Here is a 24957-nt window from a genome sequence, read left to right on the forward strand (position 1 = left end):
TATTGTCTTTAATTTTCTACGGATAGTCGGGCTACTACCAACTTTTTCAATCTTTTTCTTTAGCACTTGACACTACTTTGTGAACATTCACCACCGCAAACCTTTTTTCCCCAACTTCCTCACTTTATGCACATTTGGGTACTCAAATCACATATTTTTAGGATATGTTAATCTTACATATATGTATGTCATTATTATCCATGTAGCCTTGAAAAAAGCAGAGTTGTGACGAAACATGTGTCTGCTGTTGTTTTTTCTTAACAAGAATTGGCTGTTGTAACTTCACTGAAATAGAGATGTACCGTCCAGAACTTGGAAACACCACCATTTGAAGTAATTAGTCCTTGTATAAAACGTCTTTGAACAAAATTGAAATTGATGAAATGACGCCAATGAAATTATTAAGTCATTGAATATTTATGACTTCTTCTAGGATCTGTGTTACCTGTGAACAAGTAACAAAACATGTTCAGAAAACTTGCTTATAAAATATATCACTCAAAGAGCATCAAACATTGGGAGTGCCGGGGTAGATCTTGCAATTAATAATATGTGTATATATCAATATTTTCACATGGGGTTTTCTGAAATGCTACAAACTACAAGAGATGCAATTTCAGGACTTGGAATTCCAAGTCTTTTTTCCAGCTTCAAAATTTCAAGCGAGGAGCCTAGAATATTGACAGATTTTGCACAAAACATATTCAGCTTCTTCAGGTTCAGGACCAGTAGGTCTTTGGTGGCAAGTCTCTGGTAAACTGATGATCCGTGCCGGTCGGAGTCGGTTGTCAGTATGAACAGCCTAAAACCTGACATAAGAACCACCAGATAATAAAATGCCACACATCCATGAACACAAAAACCTGGATCGAGTACATTATTAAGGCGAGAGAACCAGAGAACCCATGTGTTAGAACCTTGAGTTGAAAGACTACGAAGACAAAGAAACAGACAGCGGTCTAATTCAGAGAGATATTCAGATGATAACCAGAGCGTGACAGTATATAACAAACACAGACGGATGGCATCAGAAAAACCTGACCAAACCAACAAACAGCACAGTGCGGATTCCAAGATGTCTCCTAAGACATGACTTGAAATATCTGAGAACCATGCCTTTAAAATTAAACATCCAATTGAGGTTTCCAATGTAGAAGTTTGCATTAGGTAAATTAAGTCAAATAAATGATGTTCAAACATTTTAATTTAGAGCTCCCCCATGTCTAAAAGAATTTTGTCGAAGAACTCCAAAATTACAAACATATATTCTTACAATTATGTATAAAAAATGTAAATGCTACAAGCAAGCTAAAACATTTTAGTGGGGATTAAGGGCACATCCTTTAAGAACCATTCAAAAAACAAATGTGCAGTAGTGCTTTTCAATTCAACACAATAAATAAAAGTAAAATAAAATATTAGCAACCCAATCAAACATTTCAAGTGGGAGCACACAGTACAGGGCCATTCTAAAGGAAAATAAAACGACATTTTATCTTATTTTTTTTCTAACAGAAAATACGATATGAGAAACTGAAAATGTCACAAGCAAAAGGATCTTGTTTAAGGTAGTTTAGACTACATAATATAAATTGACAAAGGATTATGTTCATTCTTGCTTTATTTTAACATTTTACCATACCTAGCTGAAAACTGGCCAGCACATGTCATGTGTGACACCTCCACCCAGTCCTGGCTTTTTAGCAAGCGGATTCTTTCAAATGTTAAATTGGAAAATACAAGTCCCGAAACACAGGGTCCTACTGGCTAACGTACCACGGGTGGCTGAAGGTGTTTCACAAGAAATGAGGCCCCTCGCCAGCTCTTACAATATTTACCAATTGGAATAATGCAGTGAATTTATCTCTTTTAAAGGTGACCTCATAAACATCATTGCCAACATGCTACTGGCAGCGCGGTCACCCTAAAAGTGTCTGCAGTCAGACCCTTTATTAGAAATGAGGGAGATGCTGAGGGCTGTGTTGAACCCCCTTTGGACACCACAGCTTCCTAGGACATGAACGGCAAAAGATGGAATTGGTGGCCCAATGCAGAGTGGCTCACCGCCACGTGGGTACGCAGGGGTATTTTAAATGGTCCTCTTGGCCAGAGCCTGGCGCCCTGCTCCGCCACATCACGCCCTTCTCTCATTCCCCACGAGAGCCACACCACAGTTTGAAGATCTCTGCTCTGAGGATACACACAATACTTCTTATTTGTTGATCAACTGGAAGGAAATAGATACTGCATTTACATCTTATCAAGATAGGTTGATGCAGCAGCAGTGGTGCTGGGACACCGTGGGAATGAGCACCTCTCCATTGTACTTTCCTTCTCTTGGCCTCCATTACTTATCAAGGCATGTGTCATTTGTGGCTGGGCTACACCAGGTTTCATTTCTACATGTAGCAATTTCCTAACGGCGCAGACTATAATAGATCCAACTAAGCAATAGTAAGTGCTTTCAATTGAATGGGATTTCATCTAGTGAGGTCATGGTGAGCACAGTGGTATCTTTGGTTATGTGGCCTGACGGGTAACACCGCCCAACTTCTGTGCTTTTACTCTCTTTGTCATTTTATCTGCAGAGACCTGTTACATGTGTATCTCCGTTAACCGGTACACTAATACCACTTGTGATTTATTTGATTTATTTCAGTTTGATGCTTTTATTCCTGCAAGGGGATATCATTCCAAAGGCAGTCTTTGTTCTTTCAGATCCCTTATCCACAGGCAGAGCGTCTTTCTCGAAGTACGTTCATAGGGTCTGTCTCTTGCTTCGGCGAGTATGAATTCTGATATGTCGGTTCAGATTATCTGTCCGACTAAATCTTTTGTGACAGAAAGTGCATTTATGTGGTCTTTCACCCGTGTGCGTTCTATAATGCTTCTTTAGATTGGACTTGTTAAAGAACCTCTTTTCACACTCTGTGCACTCATAGGGCCCAACTCCAGAATATGTCATCATGTGTCTAGCCAACTCCCTCTTCTGAAGATAGCTTCTATCGAAATCAGTAATCCTATACGCCATGTGATTATACTGTGCGTTTGGAAGGTCGCTACGAAGCAGTGAATTTCTCAAGCAGCTCTCTAGTTCTTCATTAGATCTGGGACCTCCTGGGTGAAAAGGCCTATGTTCTGAGATACTGAAAGCACTTTCCCTCTGAGAGGCTTTGCCTCTCCTTGTTTCCAGTAACGTTTCTGACTGCTGTCGGCTTCTAGGGTTTGGTCCATGGTAAAAGTGTTGGAACGCCTTGGAGTTCTTCTCCCACATGGAACTTTCATTGGTTGCTGCCCCTGTGGCACTGTGTTTGGACTCTGCAGCCTCTATTGGTTGGTGCATGCTCAGATCACCTGTAGGATTGAAATAAGATTAAGTGATTGGATTTTAACTTATAAGATTTTATCCGCAGAGAGAATATTTAGTTACACATATGCACTATTTATACAAACTGTGCCACTGCAGAAAGAATCTGATCTCCACACACTTTGATCTTCTATAAAGGCTCTGCAGACAAGATGTGAGTTAAAAATACCATCAAAATAGCCAGTCTGACTTTTTGTCTCGATTCACTTCATTGAAACAATTGAAGAAGAAAAGGAGAAAAGGGTGGCCTAGGTTTTTATATGTGTATGGTGGTGCAGGAGTAGCTGTGTGGAGCTCAGAGGGATCATGGGTTTAAAGGGCCCTCACACCAGGCAGCTGGAGCAGGGTTGGGGTTTTAACCACTCTTTCCTGGAAACAGTGCACCTCACTTGTGCAATACAGTGTGGGTGGCAAGCATGATATTTACATTCACCTGACAGCAATCTGAAATGAGCCTTGATGGTTTACGCAATAGAAGAGCATTAGACTATCAAGCAGACTGTTTTCCTTGTTTTCCTTATCTCGAAGTAAGGTGAGGGTAACGGGTGCTGGATTCCAATCTATAAAGAAGCAAACCCAATGGTTGGGATAATAGTTGGGTCACATTCGCCCTGGTTGTTTGTTCATGATGAGACAAGACTCATAGGTACCAAAGAAGGCAATGCAGGCTAAGAAACATGGGAAAGACCCACCATAACCAGAATGCCAATTAAACTCTAGCCATTTAATGTAAAAGTACAGAACAAAGTGGTGGACAGAAGGCTTGAATCCACCTTGATACAAAGAAGAAGGAGTACCTTTTTTGTGTCAATCACTCTAGCTATTAACAATACAAATTAATGTTGTTAGGTATTATAAGATCTTGATATATCCTTACACGCAGTCACTCCCCTATCTCAACGGTGAACACAGTTATATGTAAAGATGTCTCATTTATTATAAAATCTTTTCTGGTACAAAATGTTATTACTGTAATTCTTATCATAAAGCCAATACATGAAACTCCATATAAAAAACATCATGAATAAACTTCATGATTCAATAAAATCATATACATCATAAAATATGTTAAAACCAATATCATAGGATTCTCTCATCGGTTGCAAATCACAAAATGTCGACATTAGGTATATTTCTGCATTTGTATTTTTGTGAAACGTGTAAGGCTACTAACTCTTGTCCCGTAACTCCCGCAGACATTCATAACCTTAGTGGCACTCTCCCACAACTGCAAACTCCGACTGATTCATGTCATTTTATTACATAGGATATATTACACCCCTAAGTCACTGAATAGACTAGACTTCAGAGACGCATGCTGCAGGAGATGCAGGTCCCAGTGGGCTGGGTTCCTTCACCTGGCCTGGCTCTCCCGACAGTTGCCAGCTTCTGGGCCGAGATACGAAAGACCGGCACTGAAATACCAGGGTTTATGGGCCCACCCTCTCCACTTGGTACCCTACGGGGATACATGAAAGACATACACCCCTGAGTAAGGGAATACACAGCCTTGGCTTTCCTCACAAGTAATTTCTCTCCCAGGATCCCAAATCAAGCCTCAAAACCTCATCCATTGAATAGCAACACAGCGTTGTGCCGGCACTAACCACAGGAAAGCAATTTTATATTTGATCTTCAGCTACTGGGGCTGGGTATCGACTAAGCAAAGTCGCACTTTGAACTCTCTAGGAATGTAACAATGTCTAGTGATTTTGACACCACTGATCGAGAGAATGTTTGCAGGTGTGCGCAGCTCAGTGTCATATTGTTACGGAAATCAGCCCTTTCCATTTTGGATATGTTCTATTGGGGTAAATCCCATGCATTCGCAGAAGGGTCAGATATGTGCGGTGTAGGTAATTAAAATGCATCAATTTAAATCGGGTGTTACTCGAAATCAGCTTCACATGTGCCTGAGCGGAGCTCCATTCTGTATCTTTTAATGGTGACTCCGGATCGCCATCCCATATCTGTCGGATCGAAGGAAAATGCTACTTAACCAGTATGCACCTGTTCTTGGCATGTAGAGCTGTAGATTCATATGCTGTGCATAGCCTGCCATCTAGTGTTGGGTCCGGATGGTTACACTTTGTTTTTGCTCGAAAAAGTATTTTCCAGTCACGAGGTAGGGGACTCCTCCTTTCTGTGACAGTGCGGATGGGCATCGACTCCACTGTTAGGTTCTTTGCAGCAGAGGGTGATGATGGAGTTAGTAATAGTAGTAAGAGATGTCCATGTATGTTGTATCTAAGTAAGATGTAACTGCAACAGGTATAGGTACCCGGGGAGACGGGCAGGCGCATGGACTCTACAGCTTTATATGCCAAGAACAGATGCATACTTTGGTAAGTAGCATTTTCCGTTCGAGGCGTGTGAGCTGTAGATCACAGGCTTTGGCAGAGACTATACAGCAGTTATCTCCCAAAGCGGTGGCTAACCTGTAGCTGTTGCAGTGGTTCGAAATAGTGTACGTAAAACTGCCTGGCCCACACTGGCTTGCTGTCTTGCTAACACATCTACACAATAGTGTTTTGTGAATGTGTGCGGTGTAGGACATGTTGCAGCTTTGCAGATATCATCTATTGGTATGTTTCCTAGAAATGCCATAGAACCCCCTCCCTTGTGTGTGGAGTGCGCTCTAGGGGAAATTGTTAAAGTTATTTTTGCTTTTGCATAGCATATCTGAATGCATTAGACCAGTGGTTCCCAAACCCTTTTGACCCGCGGCTCCCTTGACCCATTGGCTATTGCCCGTTGCTCTCCACTGTTACTTTTTTCGGATCGGGGGGGGGGGGGGGGGGGGAGAGCCCTGCCTCGGGAGTGCTTTTATTTTCCTCCCTGAAAATAATTGGGATGAAGCCGAGAAAGGTATTACATTACAATCATATATGCAGGGTTTTTTCGTATTACTAAAGCGGCACCTCTAATAAAATATTCCTAGTTGCACTTCTTTGCCCATGCCTTTTTTAGAGTACACTCACACTTTTTTATCCCACTTACAGTGCAAGATAGCACCCCCATGCACGTAGGTCCCATTTTTAAAGTGTTTCTGCGCATGCACTTCCATTTTTACCCGGGTCATAAGTGCCAACACACCCGTCTCAGAAGGATGACTCACGATTTTTTAAACCACATTCAGCTTTATTTTTGCTGTCTCCTCTCTAAAATTGCCTCCAAATCAATGCAAGCCAAATAGATTCCTCTGATTTTTTATTTTTATTTAAAAGTCCCTCTTTCTTGCTTCCAAATGTTGGCATTATGCTGTATGGGGTGTTTTATTTCCCTGTGCTCAAGGAGAGAGCAGGCCTGTCTGGAAATGTGTGTGCGTGTACTGAAAAAAATGTGCACTGGAAGTACCTATGGTTCAAGTACAAATGTCAATACTTATTAATAATAGTTAGTGTGTTTAATAGAGAGGACAACTGTACTTTCCCGATAACGTGCATTAGTGAAAAATGCATTGGAAAAAAACAAAACTATTAATGATTCTAACAAAACAAATCGGGCATCTTCTGCTTACTTTGGGAGTGTTGGAACGTGGTGATCCAGTGAAATATGGAGGCCATCTCCCTTGACATGCCATCAATTAAGCACCACATTTACAGCTTTAGGCATCTCACTTACAAATCATCAGCATCTTGTGTTTAAGTCGAATTAGTTTAACTGAAGCCAACAGACCCTTCAACATTAAATGCATTAAAGTGCTTGGTGCGCTGCTACCCTGGCTAGGTTTGACGGCTCCCCAGGGAGCCACAGCACACAGTTTGGGAAGCATTGCATTAAACTATCCACCTTGCAATGCCGCACTTTGATATTGGATTGCCTTTATGTGGTGGAGCAAAAGCCACAAATAGTTGTGTTGTTTTGCGGAAAGGTTTTGTCATTTCCATATAGTAAAGAACTGCTCTTTTCACATCTAAAGTGTGTAAAGCACACTCTGCTACAGAATCTGGTTGAGGGAAGAACACAGACGACTCAGCAGATTGGTTGATATGAAAGGCAAAAATTACTTTTGGTAGAAATTTAGGGTTGATCTGCAGAACCACTTTGTTTTGATGCATTTGTAAGAACGGTTCTTCTATAGTTAGTCACTCTCCTCAGTGATGTAATAGCTATGAGGAAAGCTACTTTCCAAGTGAGAAACTGTATTTCACATCTTTGCAATGGCTCAATGGGTGGACCGATTAGCCTGGTGAGGACAATGTTGAGATTCCACACTGGAGCATGTGGGATGTCTTGGAGAAATGATTTGTTTAAGTACCTAAATGCTTTGATGACAGGCACTCTAAAAAGAGAGAGATGTTGTCTGTTCTGTAGGTATGCGGCTATTGCAGCTAGATGTAAGCGTATGGAAGAGTACGCTAAATTGGTACGCTACAGGTGTAGAAAATAGCAAATGATATTTTGAACTGAAGCGTTCAGTGGATCTATTTGATTGGTATTGCAATAGATCACAAATCACTTCCACTTTGCTGCAGAGCATGCTCTTGCGGTAGGACATCTAGCCTCTTTGATAATATTTATACAGTCTGGCGAAAGATTAAGGTAGCCAAACTAAGATTTCAGGTGCCAGATCGCAAGGTTGAGATGGCTGGGATCTGGATATCTTATTTCTCCATTGCCGAGTGAGCAGATTGGGAGGGAGGTGTCGTTTTTGGTGAGGAACTACTTAGTGCTCCAACGGGGTTGTGAAGCATGTTTGACGGGGTCGACGGGCCCATGTGGGTGCAACTAGGATTAATGTCAGGGACGCCTGTTTGAGCTCCTGAACCACTAATGGAATGAGTGGGAGCGGCAGACAAGCGTAGGCAAATATCTCTGACCAGTTCATCCATAGTGCATTGCCCTTGGACAATGGGTGTGGATATCTGGATACAAAGTTTGGGCATTTTGCGTTTAGGTTTGTGGCGAACAGATCTATGTCTGGTAATCCGCACATCGGAAAGAGTGGGAGGAGAACTTGAGGGTGGAGTTTCCAATCGTGGAGTTGTTGTCTGACGACTGAGCAGATGTGCAATCTGATTGTTTACTCCTGGAAGGTGTTCTGACAGGAGAAACATTCTGTGATGTGTGGGCATCTCCAGATGGTCTTTCCTAGTTGTGACAGCTGGAGAGAGTGTGTCCCTCCTTGTTTTTGTATGTAGTACATTGCTGTCATGTGGTCTGTACGGATAAGGACAGATTTGCCTACTAGATGAACTTAAAACGCTTTGAGCACTAGAAAACCTTTTGGAACTCGCCGTCTATAGTTCAATGTTGATTTCCTTGACTTCTGAGGAGGCCTAATAACACTTTTGAACAAGAAGAAAGGATTTTAAAATGTCAGCCATTGCCACAGAATTTAAAAAGAGGATAGATCACTTCTGCTGTCTTGAACATGATCTGCCAGAAGACAATTCGAGGGATCAAGAGACAACACAAGGCGGTGGCCAACACAAGGGAGCATGAGCTAACATGAGGTAGTGGCTTCCAAAACAAGGATGTGGCTACCAACAAGCGGAACACGGGGGCCAAGAGCAAGGAGCTTGGGCTAACATGAGCCGACCTGAAAAAGTGCGAGCCCATATGAAGGAGCAGGAGGTAAAACCAAGCAACGGTATCCAACAAGAGCCAACAGAAGCACCTTCAGAACACGAAAGCAGTGCACTTCTGGACCACATGTGGACACCACCTTGCTATGCTCTTGGCAATGGTCTCGACCACAAACGTGGTCTATTACTAGGGCCGGATTTAGACTATGGTTGTCGGGTACACTCTCACAAATGCGACGGTTAGCCCATTCGCCTTATTTTATTAGTGAATTATATCCTAATGTACTTGAAATAAGATGGAGGAATGTCCTCTCTTTTGCTGCTGAGAACCCGTCCCTCGAACTCTAACTCAGCCTTAAATCAATACAAAAACACACATGAAATCAAATGAATTGGCCGATCATTGCACATCCGACATTCATTTGACCTGGCGATAACGCTCTGCGGCGCCCGCAGCACAGCTCAGTAGTCCACAGCTCTGATCTACACGACTAACATTGCCTGCGTTATACTTTATGCTGGAAGTCCGCAGCAAAACATTCCTGTCATTGCATCATGAGACAGACATTTGGATATATAACCCTGCAGAGAAGAGTGTACAGCAGAAAGATGGCTTATGCAAAAACAACTGTGCACATCTTATGCATCCAGTGTGGAGGCCTTATACAATTGAATGCTATCCGTTACAACGGGCACACCACAGTTATTCACCTGTTAGCTCATCGCTGCTTTCGATTATCTCACAGTCCTCTTCATCCACGGAATTGACATCATCATCTTCATTCACTGTTACTACCAAAACTTCAGGGGCAACCACAGAGCCTGCTTACAAAAATAAAAGGCAAAGTTAAATTTTATAAAATACAGATGTAAAGAAGTGGCTTTGTAAGTTTTTTAGAAGACCAAACGACAAGCAATCACAATGTAGTTTCTTTCTCGCGACAAGAGAAAGATATCAGTGGCTCAGATAGATGCAAGCAATATACAAAAATAGAGGGCTGAAGTGGCAACACAAACTGAAATAAATACATGCCTCTCCTGCAATTATTTGGGAGTTTGTACACTGATGTTGCTATTCTAAATAATCAGTTTTTTTCTTTTGGGGAGGGGGTAAGTAGGGTAACAGCAACTGATTCGATTTTAACCTGCATTGAATGCTTGAACAACCTGAATTTTCCAATCCCTTGTACACAGCTGACCTGTAGAGGAAAAGCATATCCAGAGAGCCTGAAAACCTACTTACTGGCCCCTAAATGGTGCACGCCAGAGGCACGCTGACATCCAGTGGCATAGCAAGGGGGTTGGGGACAGGGGCAATCCGGCCCGGTCAACATGAGTTTTGGGACACACACACTCTTCAGCGCGGTAGCCGGAGCAGCAACGGCAGGGACCGCCACAGACGGTCAAGTGCCTGGCTACGCCACTGCTGACATCCAACATCTCACACACTACCAAATCTCATCTAGACCTGGATATCCAGCCCTGAGCTGAAGGTCAACCTCACCAAGATAAAAACTAATGTTATATGCCAAGAACAGGAAATATTTTATACCTGGCTCAATTACATGACCTTCCCAGCTGCAAACACCAACGTTGACCGAATGCCAAGTCACTTGGACTCGTCCTGGACACCAACCTCGCCCTCACACTGCCAAGAAAACAAAGATGGCCTGGTACTAGCTTTATCTACTAAAGAAAGGGAAGCCATTTCTTCATGCCCTCAGATTCTAGCATCTGGATGAAGGAAACGCCGAGCTCAATAATATCTCAGAATCCAGCCCTTAAGGGCATCCATATGCCGCAGCGCCTCTCATCCAGCGCCTGAAGTGATCTGGTCACATCGCCCCCTTCATAATGGACTCCACTGGCTCTCCTTCCTGGTCCACACTATCTTCCAAACCAGCTGCATCCTTGACAAAACCATCATGACCAGCACCCTGCTTGTTTACCTGATAGGCTTCCACCTCTGGTGACTCTCAGCACACCTGCAGCCAGACACCACCAGCCTGCAGCCCGAGGAGTGTAAAAAAGAAAAAGAGGGCAAACCTTTTCCATCTAGGCAGCCAGGATCTGGAACGACATGCCTGTATCGTTCAGCACTGCGACAACACAGGATAGAGTAGAAGAAGCACCTCTTCAGAGAACAGCACATCACGATGATGGAACAGGACACTTGGCTCCCTGAAGCCAGCTAACCGTCCAATCACTCGCTGGCTGTTGTCTTGCTTCTGACACTGTATATTGCTCTGCTGTCGTTTGGCTATGTTAGTGCTATACCATTAACACATGCATACATTCAGAAGGGTTCTGGGTCAGCTAGGCTGTGGTGACTCAGCTGGCAGGGTTGAGGGACGACCTGGCCAAGACAGTCTTGATCAGACTCGAATGCCAGAGCAGCATCAACAGTGCCTGCAGAGCGACGTTAAATTCCCCTGTGCTAAGTTCGGAGGCCTCTGGATTACCCTTAGAAATCAGACCTAGCGTTGACTCAAATTAGAGACTTGAATATTCTGCAGAGGCGATCAATCACTTTGTCTACTACAATGCGAGCTTCCAGCAACACATGTCCCACCGGGTTAAATTCACTGTAATGGCCACATTACTCGAACTTGAAAAACCATAGGAATGAAAAATAGGCCCAATCATTCAGAAACTAGGAGTGTCTGCCTCTAGGCACGGTTTGGCCACAGAAGGAAAATATGGAATTTTGATAAGACTCCCCATCACGTTTCTTTCAGAATGATTAAGTCAAATTGATCTAATGTTTAATTTAAACTGTAATGAGCTCCCAATCAGACATACGAAAATATTGAATGTGGACAGATCTAAGGGGAGGTGGTATTTTGAATGGAAGGGTGCACCAGGAGGGTATATCACTTTCCAATGAAATTGAAGACAATGTATCTATACAGAAACCGAATCAATCCTTAATTTTCTCCTTTGATACCAACATATAAAAATGAAAAAATGTCCAGCCAACGTGTTTCATTCAGGAAAAGGAACTTTTCGAACATCCTCAGGGTTGATCAGTATCTTTGATATCAAGAACTGGTCTCAGGCTTCGGTAAGTTTGCCTATAAATGGGTAATCCATGGGGAATGTGTTCCCATCAACTCAGCCCTCCACGGCGAAACCCGTGGAGGGCCAGGATATTATTGCGGGCTGAGTTGATGGGAACACATTCCCCATGGATTACACATTTATAGGCAAACTTACCGAGACATAAAACTGCTTCATACTCTTCAAACTCAAAATATTTGAAAGTTGTTTTATTGTAACGCTCCTGAATTAATCGTTATTGAAAGAGAAACGATGAGTGACTTATTGGAGAAATGTTCACTAGTACCAAGAGTGAAGAGGGCTGTGAAGAGCCTGCATTGCAACACCACAACCCTGCACTGCAACACCGCAACCCTGTACTGCAACACCGCAACCCTGCACTGCAACATTGCAACCCTGCACTGCAACACCGCAACCCTGCACTGCAACACCGCAACCCTGCACTGCAACACTGCAACCCTGCACTGCAACATTGCAACCCTGCACTGCAACACCGCAACCCTGCACTGCAACACTGCAACCCTGCACTGCAACACTGCAACCCTGCACTGCAACACCGCAACCCTGCACTGCAACACTGCAACCCTGCACTGCAACACCGCAACCCTGCACTGCAACCCTGCACTGCAACACTGCAACCCTGCACTGCAACACCGCAACCCTGCACTGCAACACCGCAACCCTGCACTGCAACATTGCAACCCTGCACTGCAACACTGCAACCCTGCACTGCAACACTGCAACCCTGCACTGCAACACCGCAACCCTGCACCGCAACCCTGCACTGCAACACCGCAACCCTGCACTGCAACACCACAACCCTGCACTGCAACACTGCAACCCTGCACTGCAACACCGCAACCCTACACTGCAACATTGCAACCATACACTGCAACACCGCAACCCTGCACTGCAACACCGCAACCCTGCACTGCAACCCTGCACTGCAACACCGCAACCCTGCACTGCAACATTGCAACCCTGCACTGCAACACTGCAACCCTGCACTGCAACACTGCAACCCTGCACCGCAACCCTGCACTGCAACACCGCAACCCTGCACTGCAACACCACAACCCTGCACTGCAACACTGCAACCCTGCACTGCAACACCGCAACCCTACACTGCAACATTGCAACCATACACTGCAACACCGCAACCCTGCACTGCAACACCGCAACCCTGCACTGCAACACCGCAACCCTGCACCACAACCCTGCACTGCAACCCTGCACTGCAACACCGCAACCCTGCACTGCAACACTGCAACCCTGCACTGCAACCCTGCACTGCAACACCGCAACCCTGCACTGCAACACCGCAACCCTGCACTGCAACATTGCAACCCTACACTGCAACACCGCAACCTTGCACTGCAACACTGCAACCTTGCACTGCAACACTGCAACCCTGCACTGCAACACCGCAACCCTGCACTGCAACATTGCAACCCTGCACTGCAACACCGCAACCCTGCACCGCAACCCTGCACTGCAACCCTGCACTGCAACACCGCAACCCTGCACTGCAACACCGCAACCCTGCACTGCAACACCGCAACCCTGCACTGCAACACCGCAACCCTGCACTGCAACACCGCAACCCTGCACTGCAACACCGCAACCCTGCACTGCAACACTGCAACCCTGCACTGCAACACCGCAACCCTGCACTGCAACACCGCAACCCTGCACTGCAACACCGCAACCCTGCACTGCAGCACCGCAACCCTGCACTGCAGCACCGCAACCCTGCACTGCAACACCGCAACTCTGCCCTGCAACACCGCAACCCTGCCCTGCAACACCGCAACCCTGGAGTGATTGTATTCGTCCAAACCATCAACCAGGATGAAATAATGATGTGTCAGCAAATCCATTTGCAAGTGTGTATTCACATTTGATGAAAAGAAGACTTGACACACTTAAATGGAGGCATTTGCACGTCTAAGTTCGAATCAGGTGCACAAACAGTTGTGTGCACTGCATTGCAGATGTTTCACAAAGATCAGACAGCAGATCTGAGTGAGAAGGTTCAACTGCAGGGGCTAGTAGTATCTTTGGGTATTAGGAGTATTTTCATTCCGAAGACCAGGTGAGCCCTACTACCTCCACTAGGCAACTAAAATGTGCTCTTTACAGGCATAACACTCGGAAACAGCCTGTTCCGGCCACTAAGAGCAATCAACAAACATCGCCTTCCCACGGAAACCTTGCCTTTTAGGAATTTAAATAAATCTAATTTGTCCAGTTGATGAAGCTCAGACTTGAGGCCAATGCTGTGCTACCAAAAATCCTCCCAAATGTGCTCTTGTAACAACCATAACATAACGTGTATTTGTAAAGCGTGCGTTCATCCAAGGGCACTAGATAACAGATGCTTATCATTACCCAACTCAATGCTATTCATTGTATCGACCTCAGAAGGATGAAAGGCCCGCTGAGATTTGAACCTATGACCATGAAGTCGAGCAGAGGCCCCTACAGTGGATGCATGAGTCCACTCAGCCACCAGACCCGGCTGAACATGAAAGATAAGAAGGGGTTGCTAATGTCAAACACTGGAGCTGTACATCGCTGAGAAGGGTCCAGTCTCAGGGAAGGGGGCATCGACACACATACAAAACATGGCGATCAGGGAGTCACGACTCACCCGCCAGCCCCAGTACTGTTAACTTACCTCTGCTGGGCTCAGGGCCGGCCTCTCGCCCAGGACGGTCCCTTGCACACACGATGCGTTGGCCTTCTCTTCTCCAGCTAAGGGCAGTGCGGCCCGAAGGAAATGCTGTTGATATAGAGAAAGTCAAGCAAAGGTTTTAATGTGCATGTTGCTCAAAATAGGTGAGTTGTTGTTGTTGTTGTACATATGTAGTACGTTCTGATTTACTGATTGTGCTGTGAGGGGATGAACCAAAAGTAAGAACGGAAAATGTAAGTGGGGACAAAAGACACATTGGTCTACGGTGGTATATAATGTACTCTGGTGGTCAAAATATAAGTGGGACTTGAGGGTTTTTTCTGCTTTCTATTCTACTAGGGCCTGAACAGAAACCTTTCACAGGCCCATGGTGTCTGTGGAAGGTATAGGCAAGGACTGTGGTGCCAGCCGACCCCAGAGATCCGTTGGGATTGTAGGGTTGGTGGTGGTTCCCATTTATCTGTGTAATTCTGAAACATCGAGCTCCCGTTAATACAAGTCCCAAAACGATATGTCTCGTCCATCTAAAGGCAGAGAACAGGCATGTGGATATGCAGCAAGGGTGCACCTGATGTAACACTGCAGCACATATAAAAAACGTGATTTATTACCCTCACCTCAGCTTTCTTACATTGGGAATCTTTAGATTGCAGGTAAGGTTTCAGTGTTTTACTTTGTAGAGAAGTTGATTTTAGTAACATAACCACAACTATGTACACATGTACATATGGTTACGGTCAGACAACTTAAAACTGTATTAGTAATTAAAATTGTAATAGTAATTGAAATTAAATTAGAACTAAACAAATTAAATGGTCACAGTTAAAATTATTGGATTTTAAGTAATTCGATTTAAATAAATTAAATAATAAGTAATTCCGTTTGCAATCATTAACATTACAATATGTGTTGATTAATATAGACACCAAAATATATGTCAACTACTGGCCTCTCGCCTACAAAAGCTCTCACCTCTGGTGGTTCGACCAGATCAATCGAGCTCCGTCCAGGGCAGATCAATCTCTCATCACCTGCAGACACTCTTTGCAGTATTACACTACGTGGATCCGCAAGTATCCGCCCTCGCTCCCTGCTGGATGCCACCGAGCCGTTTGACACACTGGAGTAGTCGACCTGTTCACTCTCTTGGCACGTATTAGCCTTAGCACACAATTTATACGACAAATACGACTGTTATATACGGGAGCCACGGTACGGATCAGATTTAATAATACAGTGCCCGGTCCATTTGAAATTTCACGAGGCACGCAGGAGGGATGTCCACTGTCGCTCCTGCGGTTTGCTATAGCCATGGATCCATCGACTGATAGACTGTGGCAGCATCGTGCACAGAGAGGCCTGGGATTTACAACCCGAGGGCTGGTGGCATCCCTATCTGCTGACGATATTCCACTGTATATAACCGACCCATCAGAAAACGTAAACCCCACGATACGGGAACTTTTGAAGTTTGGCCAGTTCTCTGGGATCCTGATCAATTTGGTCCAAGTCCATATCACTAGCGCTTACTGGCCATACGCAGCCATTCACACTAGACTTACCATTACGCTGGGCGGGGGACCGGGCAAATACCTGGGTGTGCCGAGAAGCAGAGATACGAAAGAACGGTGGGAGGCAAATTATGGATTGTTATGTCGCGGATAGAGGAGAGAATATCCCCATGTAATCTTGCACTAATTACTATACCTATTCATCGATCTGCCCATACCCTTACCATCAGCCTTTTAAAGGAGACTTAAATCCAACATGATCACCTTGGCCTACGTTGACAAACAACCCAGATTTGCCTGGGAAGTTTTAACACGGCCAATGAGACATGGTGGTATCGGAGCAGCAGACTTTATCCTATATGCATACTGCGCACAAGCCCAATTTCCGCACTACTCTATTTGGTTATTGATAGAGCGCACTCTGACCAGAGTGGTATCCTGGCCCTAGTTAGCTGGAAGACTCCTCACTAGGGACATAGATAATGAAAAGAAGGTATTGCAATTGATAACCAGAGTTTTATCCCAGTAGTTAATGAGGGAAGAGTCAAGTTCTAAGCACCTTCCAAAGTTAAACAGATCAAATTGGGATCTTACTGCGACTGGTGGCTTGTTCCATAGCTACGCCCCTTTCACAGGGAAGGTGCCTCCTGGCCGTACTTTATTGAATCTCTGTTCATGAACATAATCAAGTGTGGAAGAACGAAGAGACCTGCTGGGGGTATATTTCCTTCATCTGGGCTGCAGGGACTTTGCCGTTGTTATGCAACGCCTTAAAAACTGTACAGAGTGATTTAAAAAGAATCCTCTGTTCAATGAGTAGCCAGCGGAGAGCTCCAAGAACACCAGCGGCAGAGGAATTCTGAGATATTTTTAGTTTGGCTAGGACTATCTGAACGCGTTCCAATTTCTTTAGTAGAGAATTAGGGGCTCACAGATGGAGGGCATTGCAGTAATCCAATCTACTTAGAATTACGCCGCTGGAAATCAGAGACCCTGCTTGGGCAGCTAACACTGGGTACAAATTCCTAAGGTCCGAATCAAGGCAATCGAGGCTCCCAGCTGCCCCGTTCACATGCTCTTCAAGTGAGAGATCCTCATCCAGTGCTCCTCCCAGATTCCGCACTATCGTGGCGTTGCCAAGTGGGGTCTCTGTAGGTAGAGGCCAGAGACTGGCAGGTACAGGTCTTGGGATTTTACTTGATATACCTCACCCCGTACCAGCCTCGTGTCGCCATAGAGAGGGGCAACACTGCCTATTTCCTCTCCCACAGCCCTCTATCAGACATGACACATTCCAACAAAGAAATAGACACGGTGGAGACCGTGAGGTGGGCATGGAATGGATTAAGGAAACCGGCAGGCTCAACAGTGCTCTATGCCCCCTCCATCCCATGGATGCAAAATCCGCACTTCCCCATGCTACACGACAGGGATGCTAAACGGTGCGCGGGCAACCGCCACATCATTACTCTTGCAGATCTTTACCTAGATGAAGGATTCATGCCTCCCCCGCAACTAGCGGACGGAGATCCCCCGGATTTATCAGACACCTTGCTATACTACTAACTAAGAGCCACCTGTAGGACACTACAGAACACATGTATGGCCCCACCCCCCACTCTGACACCCCTGGAGCATCTGTTGACTAACTCATCACCACATAAACGGATTACCCGACTGAACACCTCTGTACAACGAGCACGCCCAATAATCCACCCGAGCGCTGGATATCTGGAACTCTGATCTGGATAACCCGCTCACAGTGGAGCAATGGCTTTATTGCTGCAGCCGGCTGGAACGACTATCCCCCAAATCCAGATTAAGATGAATCCACTTTAAGTTTCTACACTGATTATATAGAACTCCTTTACAACTTCTGAAAATGAGTCCGACAGCATCTGCTGGAAATGCAGGACACCTGGCTTCACATTCCTACATTTGGCGTGGTACTGACCATCAATAGCGAATTACTGGGTCAAAGTGTTCAATATAGTACAAGACATTACAGGAGTAGTCGCGGACTGCACACCACAGGTGGGCCTAATGGGATCTGTCAAAGAGGTTCCCCGGGCTAACTACCGGCTGACAGCAATGCAGCTGCTGATGGCCAAACAACAAATTGCAATACACTGGGGGCACCCAAGGGTCCGTCCGGGGCCTCCTGGATAAAGGCAGCTGCGTTCTGTAAAGAGCAACTATCCAATTATTGGGAACTGATGCCACCGGCCTCCAGACCTAAGGACATATTGACTTCATTTCCCGACTAGCTCAGATGGGAAGAGACAACCCACCCCACCAAGCCAGCACCCAGGGTGGGATTGCTGCACAACATACCCATTGTTGGCCTACATTGGCACGCTGCCTTCTGTGTAGGAGATGCGCCCGCGATGAGGGACAAAGATTCTGCCAAAACAATATATGATGTTCAAACTGGCGACAGATGCTACGTATATTGTACACAAACTGGGCAATATTTTATACTTGTACCTGTGTGGACGTGGAGATGGTTGGAACTGATGTATTGGGACACATACCTCTCGCAACCAACTGTTATGTTAAGTTAGTTGTTTTATTTATTTCCCTTCAGATTTTTCTGTTTTAATTAACATATTAAGCAATGGTGATACAAATATGAAAAGCTCAAGGGTGACCTCTGTATGTCAACAAATTTGAAATACTAATACACTTTTTTTTTAATATGAAACATTTTTTAAGTATATACTGAAGTAGTAACTGGTTATTAGGGCTCAGGAACGGATAGCGAATAGGGTAGTAAGGAGTTTTTAGGGCACAGGGTTGGTTAGTGAATGGGGTAGTAAGGTGTTTTAGGGCTCAGGAATGGGTAGCGAATAGGGTAGTAAGGGGTTTTTAGGGCTCAGGGTTGGGTAGTGAATAGCGGTAAGAAGGTGTTTTAGGGATTAGGGATGGGTAGTGAATAGCGGTAATGTTTTCAGGGCTCGGGGATGAGTAGTGAATAGGGGTAGTAAATAGGTTATAAGGATCAGGAATAGGTAGTGAATAGGGGTAATAAGGTTCTTTTAAGGATAAGGGATTGGTAGTGAATAGGAGTATTGGACTAAGACAACTCGTCACCAGGCCTACCCACAAAGCAATACACATCCTCGACCCCATCTTCGTTGGAAGAAACACCTTCCAGTTCACAGAACAAAAGTCAGTCACATCCCACTCTTTAATAAACCACACATAATATTAAATCACAAACACATTTCCAAAGGGGACAGGGCAGAGGAAACAGTCAAAAACCTTAGCCTACAGCTCGCAGTCTGACCACTGATCTGGCTTTAAGAACTCAGTGGCATCTCTGCATCAGGACCAACACAATAAAGCAACACCACTGAAGCACACAGAACGACACCAGACTTGAAGAAACACCACTGAAGCACACAGAACGACACCAGACTTGAACCAACACCACTGAAGCACACAGAATGACACCAGACTTGAACCAACACCACTGAAGCACACAGAATGACACCAGACTTGAAGCAACACAACTGAAGCACACAGAACGACACCAGACTTGAAGCAACACCACTGAAGCACACAGAATGACACCAGACTTGAAGAAACACCACTGAAGCACACAGAACGACACCAGACTTGAAGCAACGCCACTGAAGCACACAGAACGACACCAGACTTGAAGCAACACCACTGAAGCACACAGAATGACACCAGACTTGAAGCAACGCCACTGAAGCACACAGAATGACACCAGACTTGAAGCAACACCACTGAAGCACACAGAACGACACCAGACTTGAAGCAACACCACTGAAGCACACAGAATGACACCAGACTTGAAGCAACGCCACTGAAGCACACAGAATGACACCAGACTTGAAGCAACACAACTGAAGCACACAGAACGACACCAGGCTTGAAGCAACACCACTGAAGCACACAGAATGACACCAGACTTGAAGCAACACCACTGAAGCACACAGAATGACACCAGACTTGAAGCAACGCCACTGAAGCACACAGGACACCAGACTTGAAGCAACACCACTGAAGCACACAGAACGACACCAGACTTGAAGCAACACCACTGAAGCACACAGAATGACACCAGACTTGAAGCAACACCACTGAACCACACAGAAGGACACCAGACTTGAATTCCACTGAACATTCTTCTTTCTTTCACTCAGAAATCGATTTCAAAGAGTTTCAGTCATTTTCTGTTAGGAGAAGCACCTCTGCTTCAGGCCACACTGCAACTGGGCTGGGTAGTCAGCTCTCAATCCTCCTCTTAGAATGAAACAATACAACGGGTTTAATCCACAGTTTGCTCACATCCATCAACCACACACCACATTTGTAAGAGGATCCCTTGAAGGAAACTTCTAAAATAAAACAACCAATCACTGGTGCCAGTCTACCCCAAGGATGGAGTTTCTCCCCCTACATTCATGCGTGTTGAGTCAGTGTTGCAGGCAGGGGTTGTGTCCTTTGATGCAGAGTTGAGGTCATTATTGTGAAAAAACAAAACGTGATTTAAGTAAATGCTGGAGTCAATTTGAGCACTGATTACTACTTTGTGTAGCATTCCATTCCATGGTTTTCTGCTTATCAGTAGCATTTGAAGACAACCACCTTTACATAAATGCAATTTGATTAATTTGTTGGTGTGGCATGTTTTCCCATGCAGAGGTTTGAGGCGAAGCATTCAGACAGAATTCATATGGTCCTCTTCCATAATGACCCTGATGGACAAAAAGCAATAGAATGGAATGCTAGCCAGAGAAACTGCCAAGGATCAAGATAGTCAAGCATTACACTCCATGACCTTTCTTTGATAGTGTGATCTACATGGACCATATGCATTGAGGCTGAAAGAAGAGGGGGCGTGGCTAATGCTCTAAGTGAGCTGTGCATAACCTTGTTGTGTCTATGTACTGGGAATATATACTATCTGGTTATGGAGATGTGCACGGCGGAAGGCATCATGGAAGCCGTCCATCCAGATGTGTGCAGTGAGAGCTGGAAGAATAATATAATCACAGATGCTTCAGGCTACCAGGAAAGGAAGAGGTCACATTTCTAACCGGCTTCACTCGACGCAGTTTTACTCCTGTGTGGACCTGATTGGTTAAAGAGAATACATGGACCAGGGTGGAATACCAGCGGTGTCAGCCAGAGCAAGGTGCCGCTGTGGGAGGTCCCCTCCCAGGTATCTCAGCCTCACCTTGCGATGCGGCCCATTCTTTTGTGTGGACCGATCCATGGATTACCCTAAGAGATGAAGAGAACACAAAGTCGTGGCTTTTCCCGCCACCAGCTTAAAGTCATCCAACTTTAAATCTGAAGTTCCAGATGGAAGTGCTCAGTGAACAAGGTCCCCCGCCCTCCTGTCCTTCTCACTTACCTGATGTGCGAAGGGTACTCTCTTGTCGCTCAGAGTCATGGCGGTTCAGGGGATACGGCTCTAGCTCTTCGTCCGATGCCAAGAAAGCCGCAGAGACAATGGGAGAACCTGTCCAGAAGGTAGATACAGATGGTTTTAGTAAGAAGAAGTAGGGATGTGCCTGTAGGTGAAGCTCTGGCACAAGGCGGCTGACCCGTCTGACAGCACATGATGATAAGGTGATGCTCGGCTATCCACTAGGGTTATTGCTTCTCAGATAAAAACTACGGGCAGTGATGAGGATCCTACCCGAACGGGGGTCCCCTTACAGAGAGGGCCTTAATTAAAGGATGGCTAGCACATGAAGCTGAGTACCCACAAGCCGAGGAAATCAGATTAAAAATGGGTTTGAGTGATACATTAGTCAACAATTTACAGAAGGGAATCGTGCATTAAGGATCTTTTGTACTCTGCGGACTCAATGCAACTTGAATCGACAGCAACTCCATTTGAATCTAAAACGATGTAGTGGATGCATATCAAAAATGAACTACATGCAAGACAGCGGGTGTCCCTGCAATAGGACTGCCCTCTGGTACGAAAACAATCGTTAGCACCCAGCTTACCCATGGCTTAAAAGCAGCAAAACCTAAGGGGACGGTGGTGCCCACAGCTTCTCGACTGGATCAATACTTAGACAAAAAGTGTTCTCCCTTGTGTACCGCAAAATGATACACAACACCCCAGACCCCTTATTAGCTCTCAGGACTCAGTGGAGGGGGACCTGGGCATCCTCGAAGATGAGGAACGGCTGGAAGCAACGGCCTCTCCCAGAGAGGGGGCCATACCCTATGATTTAGGTTAGTGCCGCTTAAGATTCTGCATAGGGCCCCCTAGAGAAAATGGGAATAATGGACTCGCTGCTCTGCCCTAGGGGAGGTGGACGGGACGGTACTTTCTTCCACTTGCCCACCTCTTCGGGAGTACTGGGCAGCAATACTGACGAACATGACAGCAGTATATAAGGTGGAGGAGACCAAGTTACCAAGATAGAGTCAGCTGAATATATGGGGAGACTCGGACCGCACCAACAGCGAGCGCTTATAGGTGACATTGGGATTCATGGTTGCAAAGAGTAACATTGCCCGAAGGTGGAGGGCAGTGGCAGCCCAACTTTAAGTGATGGAATGCAGATATGGGCTGGTGTATGCTTGCAGAAAGAGCGGTCTACGAGAGTAGAGGCTGCCCACAAAAATAGACTAAGATTTGGGAGAACTGGAACGAATATCGAGGGATGATGTGCAGACCGGTTGATAGATAAGACCAAGAAGCAATACAACTGGATGATTGAGAAGGGAGAGTGGGAGGGGGGGTGAACTGAGGGAAATCAACTACTGTAGAACAAATGTGCATTATCCACAATCATACTAATGTCTCATCGAAATATTGTGATGTTAAATATTTCATCATGAGTGCCAAGTTGTTGTTTCAATAAAGAGAATAAAAAAATGGTTACCACACATGGAAAGCTGCGTCAAACATTCTCACGCAAACAGACGAGCCGAGAGCCTAGAGCGTCCGCGAAGAGCTATATACTAAAGAATGGCAGATGCACAAGGCCCTACCTTAAAAGTACTTAACACCACTTTGGGGTTGTACAAACGTATGCTCCGTTTCCCTATTTATGTTAGGTCTTATATTAACAATGAACCTCTGGTCGTAATATAGTAAAAATGTACACAGTAAAGGCATCATTTAAAAAGTACAGTGTGGGCATCAAACTCACATGAACTGGAAGGGTTTCTGACTTCAACATCTTCTGTGAGCTGCGTGTCGCTCCCGCTGGACTTTTCCTCGTGTGTGATTCTAAATAATATGTCAGGACTGACCGCTGGGTGAGAAGCTGTAAAGAGAAACAGAGAGCGCATGCAATCACATACATACCAACTCACACGCGTCTGTACACGGGTGCACATGCATGCACGACTGAAGGTGAACATATGACACATACACAGCCTAATATCTGACAGCAGGCCCCTCTTATTTTCAAATCCAGCAGAAGATGTCTTGGTTTCCTCAAACTGTTGTGTGGATTTGTTTGGAGAATTAAGGAAAGGAGCAATATTTTGTAATTAGCACAAAATGCCTGAATTGTAAATTCCTTGTGCTGGACGGAGGGGTGAGCAGAGGAGCAGGCAGATGGGCGCGCAGCGGTGCAGGCAGAGGGGCGCGCAGAGGTTCAGGCAGAGGGGCGCGCAGCAGTGCAGGCAGAGGGGCGCGCAGCGGTTCAGGCAGAGGGACGCGCAGCGGTTCAGGCAGAGGGGCGCGCAGCGGTTCAGGCAGAGGGGCGCGCAGTGGTTCAGGCAGAGGGGCGCGCAGAGGTTCAGGCAGAAGGGCGGGCAGAGGTTCAGGCATAGGGGCGCACAGAGGTGCAGGCAGAGGGGCGCACAGAGGTGCAGGCAATGGGGTCTTCAGAGGTGCAGGCAGAGGGGCGCACAGAGGTGCAGGCAGAGGGGCGCACAGAGGTGCAGGCAGAGGGGTACGCAGCGGTGCAGGCAGAGGGGAGTGCAGGCAGAGGGGCACACAGAGGTGCAGGCAGAGGAGTGTGCAGAGGTGCAGGCAGAGGGGCGCGCAGAGGTTCAGGCAGAGGGGCGCGCAGAGGTGCAGGCAGAGGGGCGCGCAGAGGTGCAGGCAGAGGGGCGCGCAGAGGGGCGCACAGAGGTGAAGGCATGGATCCCGGTTCCCATGTGCATAATACACAAGGTCAGAACCTTCAGAAAAGGGAAGGTAAGCAGGCCCAAGGAGGACACATTCTTAGCACTTGCTCATAGTGAAAAACTGTTTGACTCTTTACAATTCATTGCAAAGTGAAAAGAAGATTTTCTTCTGCGGCACCAGATTATTGCAATTAAATCATAGTCTGACAGAAGTATCAAAACATCACCCCACTGAAGATAATAAAAGAAAATCTGCAGGCAATTGAACGATATTTTTTTAAACAGTATTTATAACTAATCTAATTATAACTCTATCTGGAGATATTTCTGCAAATGACATTCTGGGAAGATTGTGATGTGTGGGTATTCACTATCGAGACAAAAGGCACAGGACGGTTCTACTTACAGCCAATCCCCTCGTTTAGGTTTGTCCTCCTGGCTTCAAAGGGTTCCTGTACACACACATCGTTCCCTTTGTAGATACGGAGTAAAGAATCAGGGTTGAGAATTTGATAGCCTGTTGTCAGAGACAGAGAAAAGTCACATTTTAGAATCTGAGGTGACAGAGTTCCAGGTAAAAGGGGAGATATTTCATAAACAAGTGAGATGTCAAGGCCAAAAGAAATATAACTCCTTTGTATATATCAAGTGTAAATGTAAATCTCACAGTAATGACAATATTGCTACCAGAAAGTTAGTGGA

At 45.6% G+C, this 24957-nt stretch overlaps 1 protein-coding gene across 3 annotated transcripts in view; it reads right to left on the reverse strand.

The window, feature by feature from the left end:
- Positions 1-391: 391 nt before the first annotated feature.
- LOC147663769 (uncharacterized) overlaps positions 392-24957 on the reverse strand; it is a 43892-nt gene continuing 19326 nt past the window's right edge. Inside the window, exons 3-8 of one of the 3 annotated variants that reach the window (XM_086950208.1) lie at positions 24662-24772; positions 23325-23441; positions 21560-21667; positions 14639-14743; positions 9610-9720; positions 392-3354 (exon numbers count right to left, since the gene is read on the reverse strand). In XM_086950208.1, coding sequence (XP_086806334.1) covers positions 2759-3354; positions 9610-9720; positions 14639-14743; positions 21560-21667; positions 23325-23441; positions 24662-24772 — 1148 coding nt within the window. In that variant the 3' untranslated portion in view covers positions 392-2758. Of the gene's footprint in view, positions 3355-9609; positions 9724-14638; positions 14744-21559; positions 21668-23324; positions 23442-24661; positions 24773-24957 lie in introns of all 3 variants that reach the window. The other 2 variants (XM_086950207.1, XM_086950209.1) reach the window with 2 other exon arrangements.

Source organism: Lissotriton vulgaris, unplaced genomic scaffold (genome assembly GCF_964263255.1).
Source record: "Lissotriton vulgaris unplaced genomic scaffold, aLisVul1.2 SCAFFOLD_2969, whole genome shotgun sequence".
In the NCBI taxonomy this organism is placed as follows: Eukaryota; Metazoa; Chordata; class Amphibia; order Caudata; family Salamandridae; genus Lissotriton; species Lissotriton vulgaris.